The 27,146-nt window shown below is 40.9% G+C and overlaps 1 protein-coding gene and 1 non-coding gene across 2 annotated transcripts; both read right to left on the bottom strand.

Annotated features, from left to right (window-relative positions):
* Positions 1-7,616: 7,616 nt before the first annotated feature.
* Positions 7,617-7,722, bottom strand: LOC130852918 (U6 spliceosomal RNA). The gene has a single exon (XR_009053617.1). It is a non-coding gene; the product is annotated as a U6 spliceosomal RNA (small nuclear RNA).
* Positions 7,723-16,945: 9,223 nt separating this feature from the next.
* Positions 16,946-26,868, bottom strand: MRPS33 (mitochondrial ribosomal protein S33). Its single transcript, XM_057730328.1, has 3 exons — positions 26,762-26,868; positions 21,857-22,098; positions 16,946-18,355 (listed from the first exon to the last, which is right to left on the bottom strand). The coding sequence occupies exons 2-3, from the start codon at positions 22,069-22,071 to the stop codon at positions 18,250-18,252; spliced, it is 321 nt and encodes a 106-aa protein (XP_057586311.1). The 5' UTR covers positions 22,072-22,098; positions 26,762-26,868; the 3' UTR covers positions 16,946-18,249.
* Positions 26,869-27,146: the final 278 nt, after the last annotated feature.

The raw sequence follows: 27,146 nt of genomic DNA, 5'->3' as shown, positions 1-27,146 counted from the left end.
TTATAGTTTTAATTCTTAGTTATTTGATTTCAGTGAAGTTAATCATTTTACCAAATGTTTATCATCCAATTGCATGTGCATCGTCTATTCATATTCTTTGTCCATTGTCTATTCAGAATTTAGAGGGTTTTTTTCAGAATTAAAAAAAATTTTTTTACCCATTTGAATGAGCTCATTTACTCTTTGGTCTATAATATTTGTTTTAGTATTTCCCTCAAGAGACTGCTTATATTTCAAACCTAACTGTATCTCTTTGATGCAGTTCAACCTTTTAATCTTTTCTTTTTTCTTTTTTTAAAATAAAAAATGACTGTGATGGGTCTTCATTGCTGTGCGTGGGCTTTCTCTAGTTGTGCTGAGCGGGGGTTACTCTTCATTGGAGTGTGCGGGCTTCTCATTGAGGTGACTTCTCTTGTTGCAGTGCACAGGCTCTGGCGCGGGAGCTTCAGTAGTTGTGGCTCTCGGGCTCTAGAGCACAGGCTCGGTAGTTGTGGTTCACGGGCTTAGTTGCTCTGTGGCATGTGGTATCCTCCTGGACCTGGGCTTGAACACATGTACCCTGCATTGGCAGGCAGATTCTTAACCTCTGCGCCGCCAGGGAAGTCCCTATTTTCTTTTGTTTTTAAACTTATAAAGTTATCACTAGTCCAGAGGTTATTTAATAATGTTTTCCTTCTCTTTTCTTTTGCTGTATATCCATAAGCTATTTAAAATGCAAAACACTTACATACCCCCAAAGGCTGAGGATATCTGCATCAGCTCAAAGAAAGCAAAAGTACTGATTAGTTAAGAAGGTAAAGCTGGTATCTATTAGGAACCAGTTGGACTGCAAACCATAATAAGAGTATTTGAAAGAAACACCTGTGACTGCCCATGAACTGCTGATCATGGAGAGTAGGGGTGACTGGAAGGGGATGGTTAGAGAGTCTGCAAAGATGGATTTTCACACTGGTTTTGAGGGCTCTTCGTGTTTTCCATTCTTTTCTTTTTCTGAGTTTCTAGAGTAAATTTGCAGCAGCCGTGGATTCAAGGAATGATGACTTAAGACCTTTCCTAAGAATGACAGATAGCTGTGAGTTGCAGACTGCACAGTTCCTCATTTTCAAAAGGAACTGAAAGAAACAAAAGAGTGAGAGAAATGGGTGAAAGCTGACTGTGAGTCTCTCAATGTCCCCCCATAATAAACAGAAACAGTGGGTAAATGTAAAATTTGAGTGTCAGGGCACAGAAGGTGAGCTATGCAGAGAAGTGGCGCCTGAGAGGAAGTTATTCCCCTTTTGAAATGAAGTAAGGAGAATCATAATTAGATCAAGCATCATACAATTTGAAATTCAGTGTGAGAAAGGCAGACATTTATCGTTTGTATATTTGATACTTTGAACCTACTTATTTTTATTTTATCATTGTGTATTATTTAAATATTTGTATTGGTTATCAATTCAGCTAGCACATTTAATTTTTAGTTGAAATTATAATTTATGTCCTTATGATTATTCCCACTTGGACAAAGCCTAAGTGGCTGGTCTAGCAGCTACTAAGAAGAATTTATCTTTTAATCTATCTGAACTGCAAACATAGTGACTGAGAGGAACTACTTGGTTTGTAAAGCACTGGCTTGGTCAACCCAGACTTATAAAATGAGCACAAATTTCACAAATTGACATTTGCGCCCTGTTTGAGCACATTTGCCAAGAGTCCTTCTTTAACCTGGGATCTAGTTCTGCATTTCCAAGGGATCTTGGGCAAAACATCTAGCTCCTGACATGCCAATTTCTTCAGCTGTTCTGTGGGGGCTTTGACTAAATCTCTGAGGTTGTTGCCAGCTCTAAAACTTGAATTTTTTTTTTTTTAATCCTGCAGTTAGGAGAAACCTAACAAGTAGAGTTTTCTTGCTATTCTTCTTTAGCCATAGGAAAAATACATTTCAGGAGAGTCACAGGAAACGGCCTGGAACTTTATAATTGATTAGAAATATTAGAAAGACAAACTAATATTATTCCTTTAAGTTACTCTAATTGCCTAAGCAGTGTGACTAGACTCTGACTTTTCTTGAGTTTTTTTTTTTTCAATCTTTTTTTTTCCTGTTTTCTTTATCTTGGTATGTAAGAAATATCTACCATATTCAATTAAGTTAAAAGATTTTAATAAAGAATTAAAACAGAGCAAAGAATAAAACCATACATATTTCAATATATTAGAACACCTTCTTATGTAAAATCCTTATTGTTCAATAACTTGGCCATGACTGAGGCACTACCACCACCTGGTGGCACATTGCCTAATTACAGGGAAAGTATCAAGAAAAAAATCAGCTTGTGAAACTAAGAAGTGACAACAAATGTTATAGTTTTAAACAAGCCTCTGGAAATTTATATTTAACAAGGCAATTACTATATAGATAAATATATTAAAATCTAGTAGTGACCAGGTTTGTACCACTGAACCTATAGTCAGACAACTTTGATTATTAAATTCTTGCATCTGCGACCTGGGGAAGGAAAAATCCACTCCCCCCCCTCCCCGAGTTGCTCCAGTAGCATTTATTGATTTCTTTATTTAAATATTTAATTAAACAAGTCATGGATGTTTATTGTGGTAAAGTTAGAAAACTCAAAGAAACAAGAAGATTATAAAATCATTTACAATGGCATCACACAGGAGTTAACATTGTTAACTTTTGGGCATATTTCCAATGTCATAATTTTTTCTACATCATTTTTAATGAAGGGATAACAATATTAAAAATAACAGCTAACACTTACCTTGTACTTACTATATGCCAGGCACAGTTCCAAGTGCTTTACATATATTAAATTTAATCTTCATGGCTGGCTTATGAAGAAGGTAGTATTATTATCTTACACACAGGAAATTGAAGCACATAGAAAAGAAATAACTTGCCAGATGTCACACATATAATAATTGGTAGAGCTGGGATTCAAACTTAGTCTGCTTAGATTGAGAATCTATTCTTAACCACTATACTCTACCGCCTCTCTGTATTCTGTTACATTGATAAATTTTATTCATGGAGTTACCATTGTTGGACATTTAGGTAGTTTCTAAGTTATTGTCATTATAAACAGTGATGTGAGGGTCATCGTTTTTGTTAATTTTTGCAATCATACTTCATTATACTTTAGGCTAAATTCCAAGAAGTAAAATGAGGGTCAAATTAATTCCACATTTCTTTAAATAAATTTATTTATTTATTTATTTATTGGCTGCAGTGGGTCTTCATTGCTGTGCACAGGCTTTCTCTCATTGCAGTGAGCAGGGGCTACTTCTTTGTTACGGTGCACGGTCTTCTCATTGTGGTGGCTTCTCTTTTTGTGAAGCATGGGCTCTAGGTGCTCAGGCTTCAGTAGTTGTGGCTCTCAGGCTTAGCTGCTCCATGGCATGTGGGATCTTCCAAGCCCAGGGCTTGAACCCATATCCCCTGAGTTGGCAGGCTGATTCTTAACCACTGAGCCACCAGGGAAGTCCCTAAAGTCCACATTTTTTAAAGTTCATTATCTAATTGCCTTGTGTTAGACAGTAAGGATATGCTCAAAGCAAGAGGGGTGTAGTGAGGGAAGGCTAAAGTGAGCCAGTGGTGTTGGATTGGAATTGAAGGTATTGATATGAACTTACAGTATTTTAGAAACGTATTTAGATAGCTAAATATAGAAATAGATTTAGGTATGTGTGGCTATAAATGCATACATTTATATAATGTGAGGATATAAATGCATACATCTATATGTTTACCAGCTCTGTCTGCTGAGAGGGCCTAAAAACAATGACACCCAGTAGCAATGAGCACACTTAGCACCCACATCTTGGTTTCTAAGTGCCATTCTTCACTAAAAGGAACCACATCTTCCTTGGAGAAATGGCTGATGCTAAGGCTGTGGCTGGGAAAGTGCCAGATGAATGTGCAACATTTTTGTGTCAGAAAGTAAGGCGGTGCCCAAAGAGAGATGGAATATGTCAAAAGAACAGGAGTCAGCTAAAAGGGGCTCTCACTGGCCAAATCTGGGACAATTTGAGCATCAAAATAAATAATGATAGTAAAGAATCCATGAGTTCAAACTGATATGAATGTATGAAAGAACAAATGAATGACTAAGTGACAGAAAGGGAAACTTTTCCTTGGTAGTAATATTCTAACTAATTAACGTAGAAGGGATGATGGGATTAGAAAACCACTATTACAAAGGAAAAACTAGTAAATTAACAGGGGGGAAACCTGGCAGACATCACCTTCGCCAAGTGTTAAAAGTTTAACATCACCCATCGTGTGCCTCCTGATACAGAGCATGGAGAAGAACACATTACACCTGTGTTACTGCTACCCGAAATGATAACCTGACCAGAATCATGAGGAAACATCAGAAAAACCCAAACTGAGTCACATTCTTCAAAATACTTGGACTGTATTCATCAGAAATATCAAGCTCATGAAAAAGAAGGAGATACTGAGGCACTGTTTCTGATCAAAGGAGACTAAAGAAATATGACAGCTGAATGCAATTCATTATCTGAGATTTTCTTTTCCTATAAAAGTCATTATTGGGATAATAGTTGAAATACAGTTTGTATTAGATTAGCTAATAGCTTTTTATCTATGTTAATTTGTTGATTATCCTGATTTTGGTAATTATACTGTGGTCATGTAACAGAATGCTTTGCTTTCATAAATACATGCTCAAGTATTTAGAGGTACAGGGGAATCATATCTGCAACTTACTCTAAGTTTTAAAAATTTACACACACACACACACACACACACAGAAAGAGAGAAAGAGAAGGAGAGAGAGGAAGGGAGAGGGAGAGAGATAAAACAAATGTGATATGTTAACATCTGGGGAATCTGGGCGGAAGTTACAAAGTAATTCTTTGCACTATTTTTGCAACTTAGTGTAAATCTGAAATCTTGCCAAAATCAAAAGTTTTAAAAGATTCAGACAATGTGAAAGTGTATATGCTGTAATGAGTAAGAAAGTGATTTCTTATTCTTTTTTAAATTCCTTTTCCTCAGATATAATCAGAGTAAACAGTTTGGTGGGTAGGCTTACAAACATGTGCTGTGCGTGTATAAATAGATGTGTATGTACATGTCTGTATATGTGTTCTTACACAATTTTTAAGTAGGTTCATACTATAATACTTTAATAGAATGTTCTGCTACTTGATTATTTAAAATGTTATGTTATGGATTTTTTTCTGTGTCAGAATATATACATATATCTGTTTTTAAAAACTAGTTGTTTAATATGCAGGGTATGGATGTATAGTACAATTTATTTAATGTTTACTATTAATGAACATGTAGATATTTTCCTATCTTTCTATAAAAACTGCATGGACATTTTTGTGCACTTGTATTGAATATCTGTATTGGTATGCTGCAGTCACATGGAATTCCTGGGTCAAGGGATATTCATATTTAACTCAAATATTGCAAGGACCACTTTAGAAAGCAAAAGCTTACCTAAATATTATCTCTTAATTACCCCGTCAGAACCTTACATTCAGAATAAATGTGAACAATGACTGAGACCAATTTGTGCGCTGTTTGGGTGAGTTTCATGGACCATGAGCTGCTTGTAGCTGTGCATTGCTGACCAGGAGGAGCAATGATAACCGCCTCTTGTATATTACCAGTGGCCATCTCTGGCTGTGTGTTGTCTCATGCAGGCTGGTACATGACTACATATAGTCTCTCAAGAGTTCATTGTTAACCTGAGGGGTTATGCCAACCCTGTAAGTGCCCCATAATTACCTGCATGTTTTCTGGTGTGTTTGTCTTAAGGAACACAGCTATTAATTATTGTCTCTTGGATCATTACTTATCGTCTACTTTACTTTCTTCTCTTTACTGTTTTTTTGACTTTCACTCACAACCAATTCAGTAATATCAGTTAGACACCTGTAAGAAAATATTAGCGGCATCAAGAGAGGTTTAATATAAATGAATAGACACAATAATTCCTTTTATTATACCATCTACCATCACCCCCTAAAAATATCTGCTCTCTAAGCTGGGTTTTCATCAGCAATGAGTATGTTACATTGTGGGAGAAGGCTGTGTACAAGGGAAAGGGGAGCAGAAATAGTTATCTTGATGAAATGTAGGCCCAGAGATTGTTTCTAGGCCAATAGAAATGTTTTTGAATCATTATTGTAAATTAGCAAGTTAAAGATATAAGAATAGTTTGGGGTTTTTTTCCCTAAGTTTGGGGAATTAAAAAATTTTTTTAATTTATGGCTGCATTGGGTCTTCGTTGCTGCACAGGGGCTTTCTCTAGTTGCGAAGAGCAGGGGCTGCTCTTCATTGCGGTGCATGGGCTTCTCAGTTTGGTGGCTTTTCTTGTTGTGGAGCATGGGCTCTAGGGTGCACAGGCTTTGGTAGTTGCAACGGGTGGGCTCTATAGTGGTGGCTTTCGGGCTCTAGAGTGCAAGCTCAGTAGTTGTGGCATATGGGCTTAGTTGCTCCACGGCCTGTGGGATCTTCCTGGACCAGAGCTTGAACCCATGTTTCCTGCATTGGCAAGCAGATTCTTAACTACTGCGCCACCAGGGAAGTTCCTAAGAATAGTTTCTAAAGGATAGACGGTTACAATCTGAAAATCTTCAGGCAGCATAAGGTTAACTATGACATGATTCTAAAACAATGAAAGGAAATATCAAAAAGTCGTTTTCATTTATTGAGCCTCTGTTCTAAGTCCTGGGCTGGGTGCTGGGGCACATAGATGAATAAGGCGTGCTCTTTGCCCTTGAGTAACTCACCTTCCTGTGGGGAACACAGATATGTGAGCATATAATTATAATGTAGAATGAAGACTATAATACTGGTATGCACTGGATGTACATGTAAAGCATCAAGGGTTTCAAGGGAGCACAGAAGAGAGAATGATTAGTTTTGACTCTGGGTATAAGGAAGGTTCCAGTGGGGATATGATCTTTGGGCTGGGCCTTGAAGGAGCTGCAGACTGATGAGCTGTGATGGAAGGTATTTCCAGGCACAGAGAATAATGAATTGCACGACTAAAGGCAATTCAGAGTCCTATGACCTCTAAGGACTCTGAAGGTTGATAATTCAAATTAAGTCAGTGCATACAATCCACCTGGGAATTTTGTTAACATACAGATCCCAATCCAGAAGGCCTGGGCCGAGCCTGCAATTCTGCATTTCCAGCAAGCTCCCAGGAGGTCCACATATCACATTGTGAGTTAAAAGTCTCTAATTCTGTAAATGTCATCTGCTTCAGCTGGGCCTGCTAGTTGGTGTAACCTAAGAGCAAGACGGAGAGCACGTTTGTCTTTTGCCTTCAGCAAGTTAATAAAAAGTATAGGAAGCCTCTTTTTGGGAGATTGCAGCATTTCAGGAACAGATTCTGCATTGTACCTGAACCAGTAAGTCGAGGGTGACTCAACCTGGAGGTCACCTGCTCAGGCGATGTGAAAGCAAGCACTGCGGTAAAGGTTAGGGCAAAGTTTCGGCAGGCCCGGTCAGTTCCTGTGGATCAGGGCAGCAGGTCGGTGGAGAATTCCTGAGTCTGAGGGTCTGCGGTGGGAGATCCAAAGGAAAGCAGGACACACGGAACTTGCACAAGTTTTTTTTTTTTTTTTAATATTTATTAAATTTACGACTTTGCGTGTCATCCTTGCACAGGGGCCATGCTAATCTTCTCTGTATCGTTCCAATTTTAGTATATGTGCTGCTGAAGCAAGCACCACAAGTTTTAAATTGACTGGGGCTCCTGCAGAATAATTAACCATTAGGAAAACATAACCTACGTTACCATGTTGAGTTATTTTGATGATGCTTTCTCAAAGCATTATTTTTAGTGCTCCGTTTTTAGTGAGAAAATAGATACATCGATTGAGATGCTCTGTTTTGAATTCATGACAATGTTCTTCCTAAAGAATCACCTTTTTCTTTCTTTTTTTTTTTGATCATAGAAGTAATACTTGTTTCTTGTAGAACATTGGATAATCAAACATGTTTTGGAGTGGTCTTAGTTGAGAGGATGATCTGGACTAATTTTCTTTTATTCCTATTTTCCATACATCACCTGTCACTATGCCCTCCCTGGGGAGCTGGTTCTGGTGAGTGGTTTGCAGATGTGGCAAACAGAATCCTGGAGGGCCCACCTGTTGTGCTGAAGACAGACTATGATCTCCAAATGAGATCACTGAGCTTTTCTGCACTTTTATCTTCCCTGCTATTAATGCTGGTTGTGAAATGCAGAGGGGAGACTTCATAAGACTAATGAAGGAGGAGGAAAGATCAAGTGATTATTTTTCACAAGGAAGATAATTATTATCATGCCTTCCTTTCCATGATGAACTGTACAACCTGCACAGATGGTTTGGAGCAGACCACATGGCTGGAGTTTAGCACCCAGGGATTCAGATATCCTTACTCCCTCTGCACCCTTGAACTTGCCCCCATGGAGACCACTGCACCATCTTGTCTCGTATGATGAGATCATACTAGATCATACCAGATTGATAAGCAATTATTAACACCAAGGTCTCACTAAGAATAAAATCAGACAGATGTGTGACCTTGTGGGAGAGAATTATAAACTCAGAGGCTGAAGGAGATTGGTGATGAGGGACTCACAATTCAGAGTTGACGCAAGGCGTCTTTGATGCATCCCCAAGCACAGGATCATCCGGGGGCCTGCATCTTGTGGCTCACTAAGTAAGCATCTTGGAACCAGGGTTTATCTCTTTCAATTTTGGTTCCACCAGAATTCCTAAAATAAGCGATTCTTATGCTTTCAAGTGCATATTAATTACCTGGAAGCACTCGTTGGACATGCAGATGCTGGGCTGCATCCCAGCCAACTGACTCAGAGATGCCTCAGGTGCTGCTTCGGCGCAGAGGGTTGAGCCCATCCGCTGAGCATTGTTTCTCCCTGGAGTCACGCTGACTGACAAGTGCAGGTCTTGTGCGACTGGGAAAGAAAGTCAAGTTTTTACTCCCACTGGTCTCCCACCAAGAGCTCAGAGCAGAGGCTAAACAAAGGGAAGCGGTCCCAAGAAAAACAGAATAGATAAACCCCAATTTGTACATCCTATATATTTCTAAAAGGTTGTATAAAGATCTAATTTATGCGAGCTCATCTTTACTTTCCCTTTACTTAAACCCCAACATGTTATACCCACTTTTGATTTTCATGTGGTAGTGACTTTGCCACCTCGCCTTTCTTTCTCAGCTCTGCCTAGCCTTTCCACCACGAATTTAACTCCTGGTGAACAGAAGAAGCAGAGTAAGCAAGAGCCCTGAGGGCCGCCTGCCTTCACAGCGGCAGAGCCCCTCCACCTGGGGGCTCCCCCCCCCACTCAGACGGCTGGTGCCGGCTCCTGTCTCTCAGGGGGTCACACTGCTGCTGGCTTCTGCCTCCGTGTGTGGGGTTTGCACTCTGCCCAGGACCCGGGCTCTCCCTGCGCTCACCCCTCGGACTGTCAGGTTGTGGCTGGAGACACAGAGGGACGGAGCCCTTGCCTCCTCTCTACCACCTGTCAGACCAGGTGCCTCGGACGGGCTGGTCACCCATCTGGCTTCATTCTGGGTCACCACTGACCAAAGGGCTCAGAAGTCATTCCCCATTGGAGTTCAAGTGCGTGTTCGGCAGCCAGCAATTCCTACCCGTATTTGCTATCAGAGTAGGTAAAATGCACACTCACACCAGAAGACAGATAACCAGAAAACGTGTTCCATAACAGTGGTCCCTCCTGAAATGCGCAATCCCTTCTTTCTCCTACTTCTGCCTTCAGACCACCACAAATATATCTGTCTCGTCCATGCAAAGCCTACTGGATCCTATTCTATTTTTTACTTGGCTGCCACAAAATTCTGGGAAACAGAGACAGAACCAGGTGTCTTCCTGCTTAGAGAAGTGAGTGTGATAGAGCAGAAACCATTAGGCCTGCTAGTCTCTTCCTCGGTAGAACACACTTTCCCTTCTCCTCAGTTTCTGGGCAGGGATTGTTAGGACTGTCCCTGGCACTTAGGTGCTCTGGCTGCACTGGGGGCTTGCAGAGAGCACCCCTCACCAGCGTCACTGCTTCAACACCGAGGGGGCTGATTCAAACCCAGACAGTGCCTTATCCTATAGTCCCTCCCAACCTGGGTTGTCAAGTGGACTTCACTGCTTCAGCGAGATCCTGAAACACATCTGAAGACTGAAAAGCCTGCAGGAAAGCCAGGCAGGTGACGAAACGAGAGAAGCAGGCAGGGAAACAGTCCAATAATAAACGGAGGCTGTCTCCAACTTCTCTGTCCTGAAGGGGCAGCCACAGAGACCCACTGCTCCCACAACTTCTGATTTTTTTCTTTTAAGAGAAGCTGATATTTGGGTTTTATGTAAAATCTGTTACTTAAAAAACATTGATATCTAGGGAATTCCCTGTTGGCACAGTGATTAAGACTCCACGATCCCAATGCAGGATGCCCAGGTTTGATCCCTGGTCAGGGAGTTAGATCCCACATGCATGCCACAACTAAGACCTGGTGCAACCAAATAAATAAACATTAAAAAAAATCAAAACAAAACACTGATTTCTAATTCACAGTTTAAAAAATGTCGTGTGGCCCAGGCAAGTCACATTTATGGGCCAAATATGGGCTGCAGGCTACCAGCCTATGACCTCTGGGCTGGATTCTTTCCTTCTGATCCCTGTTGGCATGGTTGCCTTTTGCCTCTTGCTTGTCTTCTCTGGTCCTTATGCTTCCATGCTCTGAGCTTGATTTCACCTTTTGCACTCCTCTTTCTCTAATAACAAACTCCAGACTCACTTGTGTCCCCCAGCTGCCTAACCCTTGTCCTCCTGCTCTGCCTTCTGCTGTCACTGCTGCTTCCAGGTCATGGTGCTGCCAGGTGCCTATGACCAAACCCTTCCCCTGGGGGACCCTGTGTGGGCCAAGGTGGGGCACCATATGTGTCAATCTCATACTGTCATAGCCCTGCAACCCCAAGCCCATCTGTACCTTGCCAGGGTACCTGACAGAACTCCCAGTTCTACATTATTGGGAAGAATTTCACAGGGGTGGCACAGCCCTCTCAGTGAATCCTATTGGGAGTATACGATGTTGGTGTGTCTTATTCTTGATGTTAATCTGGAGTACCTGCCTAAGGTGGTGTCTGCTAGCTTCCTCTCCCTTAAAGTTACTGCTTTTTGTAAATAATAGTTCTTTAGGGGAGATACTTTGAAAGCATGCACATATCCAGTTTCTCCTTAAACTTTTGCCCGCTCATTTTAGCATCCCATCGGTGGATCTTGCCTGCAGCAATGATTATGTGGTGTTCTGATGGGATGGTGATTTCCTCTTCCCCTCATTCCTTACATTTTCAAGTTGGGATTCTTCTATAAGGAAGAGTTGTCCCTTCTCCCCAATTTATTTGTATCAGTATGAACTCAGGAATATTTAATATTTGTGTTTTAATTCAGTACTATTCTTATTTGTGTTGTTGCTTAAATTGTTCCAGCCTTGGCCATGGAAACTCTTTCAGGTTGGATTTTGTGCCCTTTCAACAAGTTCCCTCATCCTTTTGTTGCAGGGGCACTTCCTTACTTTCTGGCATAATTTGTATTTTACCAGCCCCAGCCCTGGAATCCATTGTTTCCCCAAGGAGCTAGGATTTCTTGTGTTGGAGAATGGTATTTAGAAATCAAAATCTAGATGCTAAGTTGTATCTTTTGGTCAAAGGATATGGGTGTTCTTAATGGCTCAGTATACATGGTGATACATTCTTCTTCAATAAGGTTAAACTGAATACACTGCCAATAACAATTCTCCAGTTTTACTAAATCACATTGTCAATCCGAATGAAGTATCACTCATTTATCTTTCTCTTCCTTCATCCCTCCCTCCCCTTCTCCTTTTCTTTCTCTCTTTTCTAATATAGTAAGAAAAATGTACTTCATTTATTTTCCAATTATAAGTAAGTTTGGGTATTTCATTCATTCAACAAAAATGTGGAGATTCTGACTACAAACCAGGTAGTGCTCTAGGCACTGGGGATATGGCAGTGCACAAAATTCCTGTCCACACAGAGCTGGGTTCCAGCAGCGGAAGAGACAATAAGTAATCAAACTATCCACTGTGCCCTGGAGAAAAATGGAGCAGAAAAGGGGGTGTGGTCCACTAGTGAACAACATTTGTGCTTTTCCAGTGGGTGGTCAGGGAAAGCTTAGTTGAGGTGACCTTTGAACAAAGACCTGAAAAAGTGAATTTAAGAGTCAGGTGGGACGTCTGGGGAGAGTGTGTTTGGAGGCAAATGTATAAAGGCCCTGAGGCCAGCGTATGTATCCCATACATTTGTTTACTACTTCTAGTTGCTCTTTTTGTGTCATTTGCCTATTTATGTCATTTGCCCTTTTTCGTTACTTGAATGTTTTTTCTCATAAAATTGTATGAGCTCTTTATATAACTTTAAAAATATCCTATTTATTTGTCTTGTTTGCCATAAATATTTTTTGGTGTCGTTTACAAATTTTCTTAAGAACGTGTCTTTAATCCACTTGCCTTTTCCTTGGGGCTTCTTTTATTACTTTGAAGTTAGAGAAGCAAACTTCTGCCCAGGTTTAGCTAATGATTCAGTTCTATTCCCTTACAGTTTCCATGAAAAATTTTTTTCCTATGTTTATAATTACTGACCCATCCAAAATTTATTTGGTGTATGGTTTAAAGTGATAACCTAAATTGTTTTTCCCCCACCCAATTGCCAACTAATTGTCCCAATACCATTTATTAACTAATTTGTGAAGCATCCTTTATTACATGTTAATTGTTATACAAACTATTTCTGGGTTATCTCTTTTTTTCCCCGATTCTTGTATGAATAGCAGTATTTTTAGAAACAATTTAAATTATGTTTCAACATCTGTTATAGGTCCCCACATTATTCTTCCTTTTCAGAATTTTTGTGTTGTCTATTTTTTCTTCCAAATGGATTTTGAAATTTTAAATCCTTTTATCAAACACGAGAAATGTATATTGAAATTTTGATAGAAATTATAAATTATATAAATTAAATGTAAACAATTGACATCTTCATAGTACATAATCTTCCTGTTCAGGTATATGGGATCCTCTCCATTTATTCCATCTTTTACAACATTCAGTAATTTCATAAACTTTCTCATATTAACTAAAACTTTCTCCTTACATGGGATAGATTGTTTTACTGCTGTCAAGTTCTAAAGATTTGCTCCTTTCTGAGGTAGGAAAAGGCTCCAAGGGTGGCTAGGGAATTTCACTAGAGAGGTAGGACCACAATAGTTTGCCAGCTGGGGGACTTTGGCCAAGCGACTTTAAACTAATAGTTCTCAAAGTGTGGTCCCAGTCCAGCAGCATCAGCAACACTTGGGAAGCATTACAAATGCAAATTCCTGGGCCCCTTGCAGCCCTACTGAATGAGACACTCTGGGGTGGGACCCAGCTGTGTTTGACAAGCCCTTCAGATGACACTGCTGAATACTAAAGTTTTGAGGAATACTGCTTTAAACCAATGATTCTTTTTTTTTAATTAATTAATTTATTGGCTGCATTGGGTCTTTGTTGCTGCACATGGGCTTTTTCTAGTGGCTACTCTACATTGTGGTGCATGGGCTTCTCAGTGTGGTGGCTTCTCTTGTTGCAGAGCACGGGCTCTAGGTGCACGGGCTTCAGTAGTTGCGGCACACAGGCTCAATAGTTGTGGTTCACGGGCTTAGTTGCTCCATGGAATGTGGGATCTTCCTGGAGCAGGGCTCGAACCCATGTCCTCTGCATTGGCAGGTGGATTCTCAACTACGGCACCACCTAGGAAGTCCCTAAACCAATGATTCTTAACCTTGGCTTTACAATGGAGCCATAAGGAGCTTCTCAAAAATACGGTGATTAAGTCATTTCTCCCTCCCTGCTCCAACTCTGAAGTGGCCTGGAGTGGGACCAGGCAAACGGTTCTTCTAACCTCGGACTGGTGACTCCAATGCATAACTGAAGCAGAGCACCACTGCTCTAAACTGCAGTTCACATATAAAATGGGAAAAGTAATACTTCATACGGTTGTTATAAGAATTAAGTGATATAACTGATAGAGTTAAGGATAGTGTTTAGCAAATGCTAAAACACTGGACAAATGCTAGTTACTGTTATAATAATCCTCAGACTTAGCAGATCTGTGCTACACTGTCATGTCATAAAAGGTACAGGCTTTGGAGTCAGGCAGCTTGGATTTAATCCTCAGTCTAAGACATTTAGCTGCATGATCTTGGGCACAAGACCTGAGCCTCAGTTTCTTCATCCGTAAAACGGGGATACTTATCATACAGGGGCTAAATAAGATCAGGCTTACAAAGCACAATGCCTGGCATCTGGTCAGTGCTCCAAAAATGTTGACATTACTTGCAATCATTGTTTTCACTGCCTGCGAATTTCCTCATGATTCAAACCACCTCTCTATTTCTTCATTAAGAATTTAACTTGCTTGGTGCTTAACACTCTGGTCAGTTCTCATATTGATACACTCAGGCTGGAGCTCTTTTCAGATAGAACCTCGTCCTCTTCAATTTCTGTGGAGTACTGTTTTTATGCTAAACTCAAAGGGTCAGTTAGCAGTTTTGAGGCTCTCTGAGGAAGAGGATTCTGCACCGAGCACCAATTCAGATTGTCAGTAAGGAGGCGCTCACATGTTCTGCAAGACACAGAAAGCTCTCCACAAATGTATCTAACCTCTGTCTCAGAAAACACATTTCCTTAAGTTGAATGAAGATGACTTAGAATCTACACTGGTTTGAGTCTAGTTTCTACTTTACTATGAACTTATAATTCCACTAGATCTCCAGTGAGGTTAGAAAGTTGCATCTGGGTAGGTTCTTTGGTCAGTCCTCCCACTAGTTTCATGACCTCCTCTCTGATTTGCTGTTTCGATGTCATTTTAAAGAATATGTTTTAAGTTCTGCATAAATGTTTTACTGGTTTTCCAGTTATCTCAATATCCTGGGTTTAACTGTTTGTTTCCCTGTTTTATCTGTCTTCTTGAATGTTTTGGTGGTATTACCTCAATTTTTTTTTAAAGAAACGCTTCCTTTGGAATTTACAAATGAGTACTTAAGAAGAAGGGCCATGAAGACAGGATCAGCAGGTTGAAAGACTTTTCCCTCTGTCTATTGCTCTTGAAGTTTTTTCCTATCTCTGACTCTCTAAACTTTGAGACTTAGAAGCTTTGGGATAAATGTGTGGGGAAAGAGACAAAGGGTGAAGTGGGTGAAATTTTAAATTCTGACATTTTTTTGTGGAAGGCATAAATAAAAGCATTATCATATATGTGTGTGCTTTTTAAAAAGTTTCTGGAACCCATGATTACATAAACAATAAAATGCATCTCACACCTGCTTCTTCCTGAAGCTATCATGCTGCATGTAAATGTAGAGAACTTCATGTTTTTAGCAGATATTTGTCAACACTGCCTTGGAAAAATCTGCTAGTAAGACGTAGCAATTCTTACTAGTCATACAAATAGCTGTATGTAAAAATATTTGATTAACCTTTTACAGTTTACCTAGTCCTTTTCACAAATGTTATTTCATTAATCCAGTGAAGTATTATGATGATTTTACAGAGGCAGAAAGAGGCTATAAATGACTTAAGGTCTCCTAGCCAGTGAGTAGAACTATTAGGTTGGCCAAAAAGTTCATTCGGGTTCCGTAAGCTGTTACCGTAAGCTGAATGAACTTTTTGGCCCACCTAATACATCACAAACCCGTGACTTTTGAATCCAAAACCCAGTCTCTTTTTACTATGCCATATTAAGGTCAAGGGCAAAATCCTCCATGCACACAAAACACTAAGCATTAGAGGGAAAACAAATAGTTTTGTTCGTGACCAGAGAAATCCAATTAAACAATATGGTTAGCCGAAACCTAGTTAAAAGATTCTTTTTCTAGCTGCAGTTAGTTCTTGTCTTAACCTTTGGTCTCTGGTGTCCTGGAATGTGGTGGTTCCATGGCATCAAGAATTGACTCTTCCCTCTCATCCTCTACTTTCCATCTGGTCCACCGTTCACTACAGGCTTTGAGTCTCACAGTGTTTACTGTGTCAGTTGGTTTTAGGGTACAGCTCACGTACAAATGCATTTTAGCTTTAGTTTCTGATTTTCGGCATGAAGCAGTGCCACTCTACCATGCTGCTGAGTTGTCTACAGCTTCCCTATCAAACAGTGCTAAGGCTCCTTGGAGGCTCAGAGACCATCAGAGAACCAACACACTGATTCTTGGCTTGTTTTCTGACTCAGGATAGCTGTTGGGATCTAAAGGAGCTACTCTCTTTAAAGTACCAAGCTAATGCTCCTAAGTTCCTCTTACAGTCATTCTTTCTCCAAAAGGTGGAGACAGCATGATTCAGAACATCTATTTAGCTACACTGGGTTCAGACTGTAAGGCTGTTTCTCAGTATCCTGAGGCCCAGCTGCATTGGCCAAGAGTAATAGTGCATCTGAGCAAATCCTGAGATATTGTCAATACTTCCCTGAGCAAATCCCCAAGATCTTGTGGAAACTTTACAACACACACACGCTCATTCACACAATCTTAGGGACTAAAGCTATTCATCTGTGTCCTCTACAATTAGCATGTGCCAGGCACGTGGCAGGTGCTCAGGAGAGAGTTCTAACTGGATTCTCAGCCTTCTGCTGGAATTCATGTCTATCAGATGGAATTTTTAGTTAGTTTTTATCAACTGTAACATAGGCCCTAGCCATGCCATCTGGATTAGGTATCTTTAAAAATATCATTTATCTAAACATATGCAGCAGGATTCCTACTAGTTCAGGAATTATTCACAGGGCAGTTACTGCCAATACTTCCAGGGTTGCAAGGAAAGAAAATTATAGCTGGAGTAGTTGCTGTAAGAGCTCCGCTCTCTTTTCCCAAGAGAGGTTGGAATGGGGTTAAAGGTACTTTATTTAGCACAACACTGTGCATATAGTTAGCACTTCTGTACTGTACACTTAAAAATAGTTAAGATGGTAAATTTTATGATTTTGCCACAATAAAAAGAATGTACTTAAAAAATTTCCTAGATAGTGCTATGGATCTTCAGAATTCTTGGGGGGAAAAAAAATCAGAGAAGCCCTCACCACTTCATTGGAAATTCACTGCTAGAACACAATACAATAAGTATCGAGCTACCCAACTGTATACAAGTCATCTCTCATAGAAATAATGTCTTAAACTCTGATCTCTGGTTAAGTTGGTTAAGTCCAAGCTTTTTCACAGAACTCGCAAAGTCCTTCACAGCCTGGCCTTTGTCTATTTCATCACGTCTAACCCATACTAGTTAGTGGTCTTTTTTCAATTCCTTAAACAGGACAATTTCCTCTTACCTTAGGGCTTTGCAAATGGTGTTCTCTGTGCCTCAAACACTTTTTCCACAATTTTTCTTCTGCCTACCTCTACTGTATTCTTCAGAGCTCTGCTTAGATATCGCCTCTTTAGGGAGGCCTTCTTTAAACTACCTAATGAGGTTTGGGCCTCTTGCTATCTTTCTGGGTCAGTCCATCGACTCATCCACACTCTCACAGAAGTCTGGTCTGGATTTTTCCTTTGTAGCATGTAATACAATTGTATTTATGTAATTATGTAATATTAGTCTCTCCCACGGGACTGAAAGTTCCATGAGGTAGGGACTGTTTGTTGCAAACCACTGTTATTACCAAGGCTCTGGTAGCTTGTATACAGCAGGTACTCAATACTCTTACCAGACACAGCCTTTTCATCCAACAGATTTATCTTACAGATATTCTCTAAGGTGTAGGTGGAGAGGCACATAAAGTTTGTGAGCTTGGTGGTGGAGACAGTGGCTGAACAGCCAGAGAGATGAAAGAGCTTAGGGCTGGTGAAGTGGGGAAGCAAGAAGGGAGTAACGAGGATGTTCATATAATGAGTTTTCCCCTCCGCTCCCCCAGCATCCCAACCCCCCCCCCCAAACAAGTCATTCAGTAACAATCATGTGCTCATTTCTTTGGGGAATAAGGTAAACCTCCGATTAAAGAGCCAAGGCAAATAACGTTGCAGAATTAGAAACATGTTCAAGAAACCAGTCACAATTCAACTGGATTAGACTTCAACACGGAGATGACTGTGTTCCTCCAAATAATCTTCAACTCAGGAAGCTTACACTCCTCCAGTAGGTGGAGGGACCATAAATACACTTCCTCTTGCTCTCAGTCGCTGAGGAAGAAGTCCTCTCCTGATGGACCAACACTATTTCTTTTTTGCTGCTCTCTTCCCTTCTCCTTTCCTTGGTTTCCCCTTTCCACGAAGCTTCTTCAGGCGCCGCTGCTCATCCTTAAAGTCCTGATGCTCATCTCTGAAAGGAGAAAGACAAAATCATTAGCCAGTATTTAACCAGGCTGGAAAAGTACACCAATCTAGAATGTTCCCTCAGGTGGTTCTGGTTATCAAACTTTGACTTCTACAGGGTACACGCTCAGCTTGGTGAACAGAAAGGACAGGGAACCCCCAACTTACAGATGGGCTGTGTTCCCAAAGTTCATTTCTAAGTCAGTTTCCTCTCACAGAAACATGCCACAAACAGCAGTTAATTACCAAGCCCACCCATGTAAACCTATGTAACTAGGATACAACACTAATAATTGCTCCAAATTTCCCTGTAACACTCAGACTAAACACTGAAGGGGGCAGAAAGTGGGTATAAGCTTCAAAAGCTACCAAGACCCTGAGAGGCCCAGGGGTTAGTACCTACTACAAGGGGGAGAGGTCTGGAGGAAGCTGCCTTGATGGCAGTAGGTGATTCACACAAAAAGGCTGCTGGGGAAAGTCTCAGGCAGAAGGAAGCTGAGTCAACAGAGAGGTCCTCCAGGGAGCAAGGCAACCAGGGCTCTTTGTACACATGAATGGGGTATCAGTTGAAGACTGCCTGTACTGTATAAAATGTCTGCATTCTAAGATCAAATATGGTCACGTCATCCCTCAGTATCCTTGGGGGACTGGCTCTAGGACCACCCCCGCCGCCCAATACCAAAATCCACTGATGCTCAAGTCCCTTATATAAAACATCATGGTATTTGCATATAATCTATATACATCCTCCTGTATACTTTAAATCACCTCTACATTACTTATAATACTTAATACAATGTAAATACTATATAAATCGTTGTCAGATGCGTGGCAAATTCAAGTTTTGCTTTTTGGAAATTTCTGGAATTTTTTTTCAAATATTTTCAATCTGTGGTTAGTTGAGTCTACAGATATTTAACCTGAGGATATGAAGGACCTAAAACAGTATAGTGTTTAAATATGTAAGCCTGGAATCTGTCTGATCCTGGGTTCAAATCACAGCTCCACCATTTAGCAGCTGTGTGACCTTGGATAAAGAACCTTCCCTCTCTGCACCTCGGTCTCTTCACCTGTAAAAGTGTGGAAAATGGCATACTAATCAAATGTAAGAGAGGGGTTTGCTGGGCCCTTAGGCTATTTATTTTTATTTAAATTAAAAAAAAATTTTTGGCCATGCCGTGTGGCTTGTGGGATCTTAGTTCCCCAACCAGGGACTGAATCTGGGCCCTTGGCAGTGAAAGCTCCCGTCTTGACCACTGGACTGCCAGGGAATTCCCCCTAGGCTGTTTTAAAATAAATGGATTGGTTTCACAGGGTGTGATGTTTCACTCCAGGAACATGATATACAATAGACCTCTTTGGGATTAGCTATGATTGCCCCTAAATAAGGCATTCTCAAAAAAGCAGCCAGAGTAACTCTGCTGAAATGTAAGTCAGATCATGTCACTCCTCTGTTCACAACCTGGCAAATGGCTCCCTGTTCTTCTCAGCCCCCTTCACAATCTGCCTCCTGTCCCCTGGCTCTCCCCTCAGTCTATGCTCTCCTGGGACAGACGGGGTGTTTTCCTCAAGGCCTTTGCTCTGCTCTTGTCTCTGCCTTGAAAGCTCTTCCCTGGGTCCTCCTTGGCTCACTCACCACCCTCAAGTCTCTGCTTAAACCTCATCTGCTCAATGAGGCTGACCCTGACTGTCCTGTTTAATACTGTGACCTGTCCTCTCCCCACCCAGAGTGCCCGGTCAGCACTCTTGGTCCTGCTCAGCTGGCTCTACTATCCGTCAGCACCCCCCCACCCCCCCATAGCACATTCAACTTTGTAACACACCACATAAGTTACTTATTTAATGTTTTCCCCCCTCTTCTCCACTCCCCCATCCCCCCTTCCTACCCCCCACCCCCCGGGCCGCCATTCCTGACAACCCCCAGCCAGAAAGAAAGCTCTAAAGGCAGGGGTCTTTGTCTCTGTTGATAAACTAGTCCAAGCACCTGCCTGACTGAATGAGTCACTGTTTTTGAGAGCCTGCTTCCCTCCCTGTTTTGTAGGTCTTTGAGTAAGATTTTCTTTATTGAAGATTGTCTGGTTTCATCCTGCCTGACTCCCCAGGAGGCCCTGCATTAGAGGCATCATTTACCATAACTAGTGACTAAATACACGAAAATAATTGTGCTTCTCGGTGGATAACTAAATGCTAAGTATTTTTTCTCTGTTCCCCAAAGAGAGTCAAGGCTTTATTTTTCAAACAAATGGAGAGCAGCAGCAAACAAGTAAATTAAAATAACTGAATGTAATTTTGTTATGGGTTATAATTTTCTACTCAGGACATCTGCCTTCCAATATTTTACTTAGGTAAGAATAAAATTAATTTTTATCTTTTGAGCCAAGACTAATGGCAAGGGAGATAACCCCAAAAGCAATTCCAGAAATTCAAAATATGTCATGGACTATCATCTCCAGTAATATATTAACTAAGAAAATCTATTCTGTTTTGTTCCTTGCTGCTCCCCTTGTGCCCATCTCAAGAGCCTGTACATGGAAGGTAGTTAAAAAAAACAAAAATCTGTTGGATAAATGAATGTACCAGTCTTTAGTTATCTAGAATGAACTATTAATTTTATTATATTAGAGCAAACAGTCCCAAATTAATTTTTGTATTGTTGCCCTACGACAAGTCCAATTAAAACTTGGTAGTTGAAAAAAAAGTAGGCATTTTAACTTTATACAATTATGTACTGTTTAAATTCTTTTATAATGAACATGTATTTGGTAATTAAGACTTTTTTTTTTTTAAGAAAATGATCACATGTGTATTTGATCTTTTTTCTTTCTAGAGCAGTATATGATCTTAAGCCCCACTTCCTATACATACACAAACATACAAATGCATGGTGGAAAGAGTCTGCTACTCCTACTATTACATATTATTATTTTATTGTATCATAATATCGATTACATATTACTCTTAAAGGTAAACTATAGCTTATTTAGGCCAAGTTAGTATACCAGAAAGGATACCAACTAAAAATGTCTGAAGAGGGTGAAAGGAAATAAGAAACCCATCAAAACTGCCATCAGGAAAGGAGACTCCCCCTTACCAGTTAGGAAGGAGATCGGCCGCAGGGCAGGGACTCTTTTCATCTGACCATCAAGAATCTGCTCAGGGTTTGAACCAGTTTTCCTCTACATCCATTGAGTGCTTTTACATTAGTGACTAATTAAAACATCTCTCTGTAACTCAGTATCTAGTCAATCAGTCACATTTTAGATATAATTAAATTATGTCTTCCACTAAGTGTATGTTTCCTTTTTTTTAAAAATTTTTTTATTTAGTATACTCGTTATGGATATTTTGAAAGCTTTCCCTTCCCACAACTGTATCTTTTGAACTACCTGGGCACTATTATAAGAACCACAAAACTATAAAGATAGAAAGGTTAATTTTTTCCTTTTCTGATCTACTAAACAAATCTCATACAGGTTACTGGTTTTTTTTGTTTTGTTTTGGTCGTTACCTGTAGAGGCCAAGAAAACGTAGTGTCCCCATCAGTGCAAAATAAGTGTTGTGATTTGGATACCAGTCATAAGTTTCCTTCCTCTTGGCCAAAGGCTGCTCACTAAACAGCTTCACCACTTTCATGGATTTGGAATCAGTAGGTCTGGCAACTTCACCAAACAGCCGGGCACTCAGACGACTCATGCGCAAGGCATATTCTGAAAGTGAAGACATTTCTTGAGCAGCAAGGAGCAAGAGTCCCTATAGAAAATGAGAAGAAAGAAAGAAATCTCCAGATTATCTAATGAACACTTTACAAAGTGAAAACACAGCAAGCCACATGTGAATCAGTTTGCATCGTGCCTTGGGGCTGAGAAAAATCCACAGTCCAACTGGCTGTTTCCTTTGCCTGCTTCACATCTGCATCTTTCACATTTGGTGTTCACATACTATTACTCCCCTGCTCCACTGCCCCTTTTATGATGAATGATTTTGTGATTCAGTAGGTTATTTACTGATAGTCAGCTTACCTATTTGTAGGCTAGATGAGGACAGGGAAACAAGTTAACCTACTACAGCACTGTTATTACACCTTCAGAAAACACCTACCTCAGCATTCTGCAGAATAAATATGCTGACTGCTTGCCATCTAAAGGTTTAATCATGGGAGAGAAATAATTATGCTGCTGTCTTTATTCTCAGCCCTTTGAATGCTGTTCTCTTCAAGGGCTCCAGATGGCTCTGAGAACAGCTAATGAGTTATGAGGTCATTTGGCCTCTAGGTTGCTGGATTGAATTCAGCCTAGAGACTGAGAACCAGTTGGGAAAAACAAACAGAGATAGTAGTCTTAAAGGAATTAACTCAACAACTTAAAAGACTTATTTTATTCCTGAATAAAAGGCACTTATGAATTGTGATGTTACTTGTCTTATCTCCCATCTCATATATTCTGCTTTAATTAAAATTAGCTAAATTCTTATTAGCTGAAAACAGTAATTTTTTCTTTGGAGGCACAGAACGTTGAAACAGTATAAGAATGATATTTGTAATATGCAGAAATCACAGGTAATATATACCAAAGATTATATAGGTGATACATAAAGATCAAGAATGTTCACAGGGGACTTCCTAGGTGGCGCAGTGGTAAAGAATCCACCTGCCAATGCAGGGGACATGGGTTCGAGCCCTGCCCTAGGAAGATTCCACATGCCACAGAGCAACTAAACCCATGCGCCACAACTATTGAGGCTGTGCTCTGGAACCCATGAGCCACAACTACTGAGCCCATGTGCCACAACTATTGAAGCCCACGCACCTAGGGCCCGTGCTCCACAACAAGAGAAGCCACTACAATGAGGAGCCTGCACACCAAAATGAAGAGTAGCTCCCGCTTGCAGCAACTAGAGAAAGCCCGTGTGCAACAACGAAGACGCAATGAAGCCAATAAATAAAAAAAAAAAAAAAAAAAAAAAAAAGAATGTTCACAGGTACTATAGCCAATATTTCATAATAACTATAAATGGACTATTACCTTTAAAAATTGTGAATCACTATATGGTATACCTGTAACATATATTGTCCATCAACTATACTTCAATTAAAAAAAAAAGCAGTTGAACGTATATATGTGGAATCTGAAAAAATTGGTATAGACGATCTTATTTACAAGGCATAAATACAGCCACAGAGGTAAAGAACAAATGTATGGATATCAAGGGGGGAAGGAGGGATGGGATGAATTGGGAGAGTGGGACTAACACACATACACTATTGCTACTATGTATAAAATAGATAAGTAATGAGAACCTACTGTACAGCACAGGGAACTCTACTCAGTGCTCTGTGGTGACCTAAATTGGAAGGAAATCCCCAAAAGAGGGCATTTATGTATATGTCTAGCTGATTCACTTTGCTATACAGTAGAAACTAACACAGCGTTGTAGGGCTTCCCTGGTGGCGTCGTGGTTAAGAATCCACCTGCCAATGCAGGGGACATGGGTTTGATCCCTGGGTTAGGAAGATCCCACATGCTGCAGAGCAACTAAGTCCGTGTGCCACAACTACTGAGCCTGCGCTCTAGAGTCCGAGAGACACAACCACTGAGCCCACCTGCTGCAACTACTGAAGCCCATGCACCTAGAGCCTGTGCTCCACAACAAGAAAAGCCACCAAAGTGAGAAACTGGTGCACTGCAATGAAGAGTCGCGCCCGCTCTCCACAACTAGAGAAAGTCCATGAGCAGCAACGAAGACCCAACAGCCAAAAATAAAAATAATTAAAAAATAAATAAATCTTAAAAAAAAAACCAAAACAACACCCCCCCAATATTGCAAAGCAACTATACTCCAATAAAAATTAAAAAAAAAAAAAAAAAAAGCAGTTGAGTTTCTTATCTGAAAAAAAAAGGGGGGGGGGTACTTCCTAGGTGGCACAGTGGTTAAGAACCACCTGCCAATGCAGGGGACAAGGGTTTGATCCCATGTCCCACAACTATTGAGCCTGTGCTCTAGACCCTGTGAGGCACAACTACTGAGCCCATATGCCACAACTCCTGAAGCCCGCGTGCCTAGAGCCTGTGCTCTGCTACAAGAGAAGCCACCACAATGAAGAGCCCACGCACCACAATGAAGAGCAGCCCCGCTCGCTGCAACTAGAGAAAGCCTGTGTGCAGCAACGAAGACCCAACACAGCCAAGAAAGAAAGAAAGAAAGAAAGAAAGAAAGAAAAGAATGCTGCTGGTGGAATAACTCTTATTCCATTTTAGTTCAAATGTAAGAATAACTGTTGGCAGAATATTCCAATTTACAGGAAATTTTTGTAGTAAGATGAGAGTTTTTGCTGACTAAGACAGTATCCTGGGGGACAGTTCAGCTGATATGAAAAGCTGATCTCCAAATAGAAAAAAGGCATAAACCTTTCTTGAAATACCAATGGAAGAAATATACAAAACCCCTCCTAAACAGGAATGCTGCCAAGCAAATTTCAAAACTGCTGTGGCAATTTAAATACACAGTATTTAAATTAAAGAATTTTTCATGTCCATTTCAAGATCAATTCAAAGAGCAGAGGATGACCTCAAACCAATTTCAGAATATCAGTCTCAACCAAGCAATCTTGGGCCAATAGTGCCACCTGAAGGTCAGCAATGGGAGAACTGCCAGATCCAAGGTCTCTCCCCTCTCTCCCCTCCAACCTGGCATCTATGCAAGCCTTACTCTCTCCTTTTCCTTTCAGCACTCTCAGTTCCAGGATTCCCTTCTGTCCTAACTCTTGCTCCATTATGTTGATGGGGATGGACTGGGGTTGTTCGGGCTAAGGTTATAATTTCATCAATGAGAAAGAAGTAATTAGCAGGTTAACATGTAAAGGGAAAATAGTAACAAATCAGTGTTATAAACCTCTAAAGGCCTTGAAAATTACTAGAAGTTGCTTTCAGAAGCTACAAAAATTTCTTTGCATGCATTATCTTTCCTCTTCCTTCCACTTTTAAGGTTATCTTTTGTCCAAACATCAGATTAAAAAAACTTAAAAACAAATGGTTTCTTAATCAACCTTTCTCAATTTGCTTAATTACCATTATGGCCTCAGAACAGATTTCTGTTGTAATGGACAATATTTCCACACAAAAAAGCAAAAGGCAAATAAATTAGATTTTTGCTCACATGAAGCCATTCTAAGGGGTAGAGAATAGCCACTTAAAATATCAAATTTTCTTTAAATGTGAACTAAAGAAAACACTATCATGAAGAAAAATTACCTGGACTTGAAAATGCTAAGCAAAAACAAATTACTGAAATGTGCCAGAGCAAAACATGTTGAGCCCGTAGGAGAAAATTTCCATATTTTTACTTTAGCCTAAAAGGATAAATTTCTTTGATCTTTCTGATAGGTCTGATGCATTTAAAAGGTCAGGTTTATACAGTAACCGGCTTTGGATTAGGTTTGCCCTTTTTCTTTGAAAAGTGCAGAGGATGTGCAGGAGTTCTTAACCTGGATATCCCTCAATATGGTGAATCTGGGGGAACTTTAAAAGTGTATGCTGAAATGAGTGTGTGTGTGAATTCTGCTGGGGACGGAGGTTTTTCAAAAACCACTGGTTAGTGGAGAGCACCAGCTTTGGAGTAGAAAAGCTGGTTGGAATCTTGCCTTTGCACTTTAATGGCCATATCGTGTTTGTAGTAGTATGTATTCTTTACGCTCGTTTTCTCATCTACTACAGAACTGTCATACTATCTCATTGTGATGTGAGGCTGACATGCAAAACTCACGGCACAGGGCCTGCCCTAACAGTCACCAGGCCTTAAGGAACTCACACGCTGTGCACGTGTTTCTCAGAAAAACAATCTAAACACAGTGCTTTATTATTTTTACAGCCCAGCACCGATTATCTTACTGGGTCGCAGAGACATGAACGGCCCTGAATGTATGTCAAGCTTTATTCAGCTCAACAAGAACATCCCCAACACCCTCCAACTGCCTGGATCAAGCCTGCCTGTGATGGAAGCAACAGTGTCAAGTGAACCGACGTCTGAATCGGTAGGGCACTGTGCTAATATTTTTCTTAAATATCATTTTATCATACTTTTCTTAAGCGGATAACAAAGTTAATCTGCATTCCCTCCCACCCCCACACAGCTAGGATGCGGAAGGCCGTCTGAGCACCCAGTGCTGCCTAAGCAGGAAGAGGGGAACTGCGCCGGAGAGGAAACTACGCTGGAGTCCTTCTTTTGGTAAATTCCCCGCGTTATGAAGGAAAAGCCCAAGTTGTTTGGGTGCTACCTGTGCAACCTTCGAGCTGGTTAATGAAACTGTACTCGTCCCATTCTTGGCGACTCTACAAGGTTGGAGACCTCCGCAGGGTCTCCACAGCTATCGTCCGTAACTCACTACAGACCCCAGCCAAGAAGTCTCGTACAGCCTTACCTAGCCGCGACCTTCCTCTCCCGGGCGCCCCTCTCCCGGAAGGCGCCCCCCAGCCCGCCGGAGACTTCCGCGGAGAGCAGTGGAGAAACGGAAGCTCGGTGGCTAGAGGGGAGTCTTAACGAGAGACCCGGAACTCCTACCGTCGCATCTGGCGCCTGCGCAGTGAGGCTAGCGCCTCCAGGTACGCGGAGGACTGACGGAACGCGGCTTGAGGAGCGAAGAGGCCTAGCCTTCCAGGAACGTCCTGAAGGGTTCGCTCGCTGTATTTTGTTGGAAATGGCTGTAGCGCTGACCCCCAAACCTCTGAGGCAGTTTATGCGTGTGCCGTGCGGTGGAGATTGAAATGCGTTTCTTTTTTCTTTTCCTCCTTCCACTTTCTTTCTGT

Source organism: Hippopotamus amphibius, chromosome 4, assembly GCF_030028045.1.
Source record: "Hippopotamus amphibius kiboko isolate mHipAmp2 chromosome 4, mHipAmp2.hap2, whole genome shotgun sequence".
Lineage (NCBI taxonomy): Eukaryota > Metazoa > Chordata > Mammalia > Artiodactyla > Hippopotamidae > Hippopotamus > Hippopotamus amphibius.
This window is presented reverse-complemented; position numbering and strand designations above follow the sequence as displayed.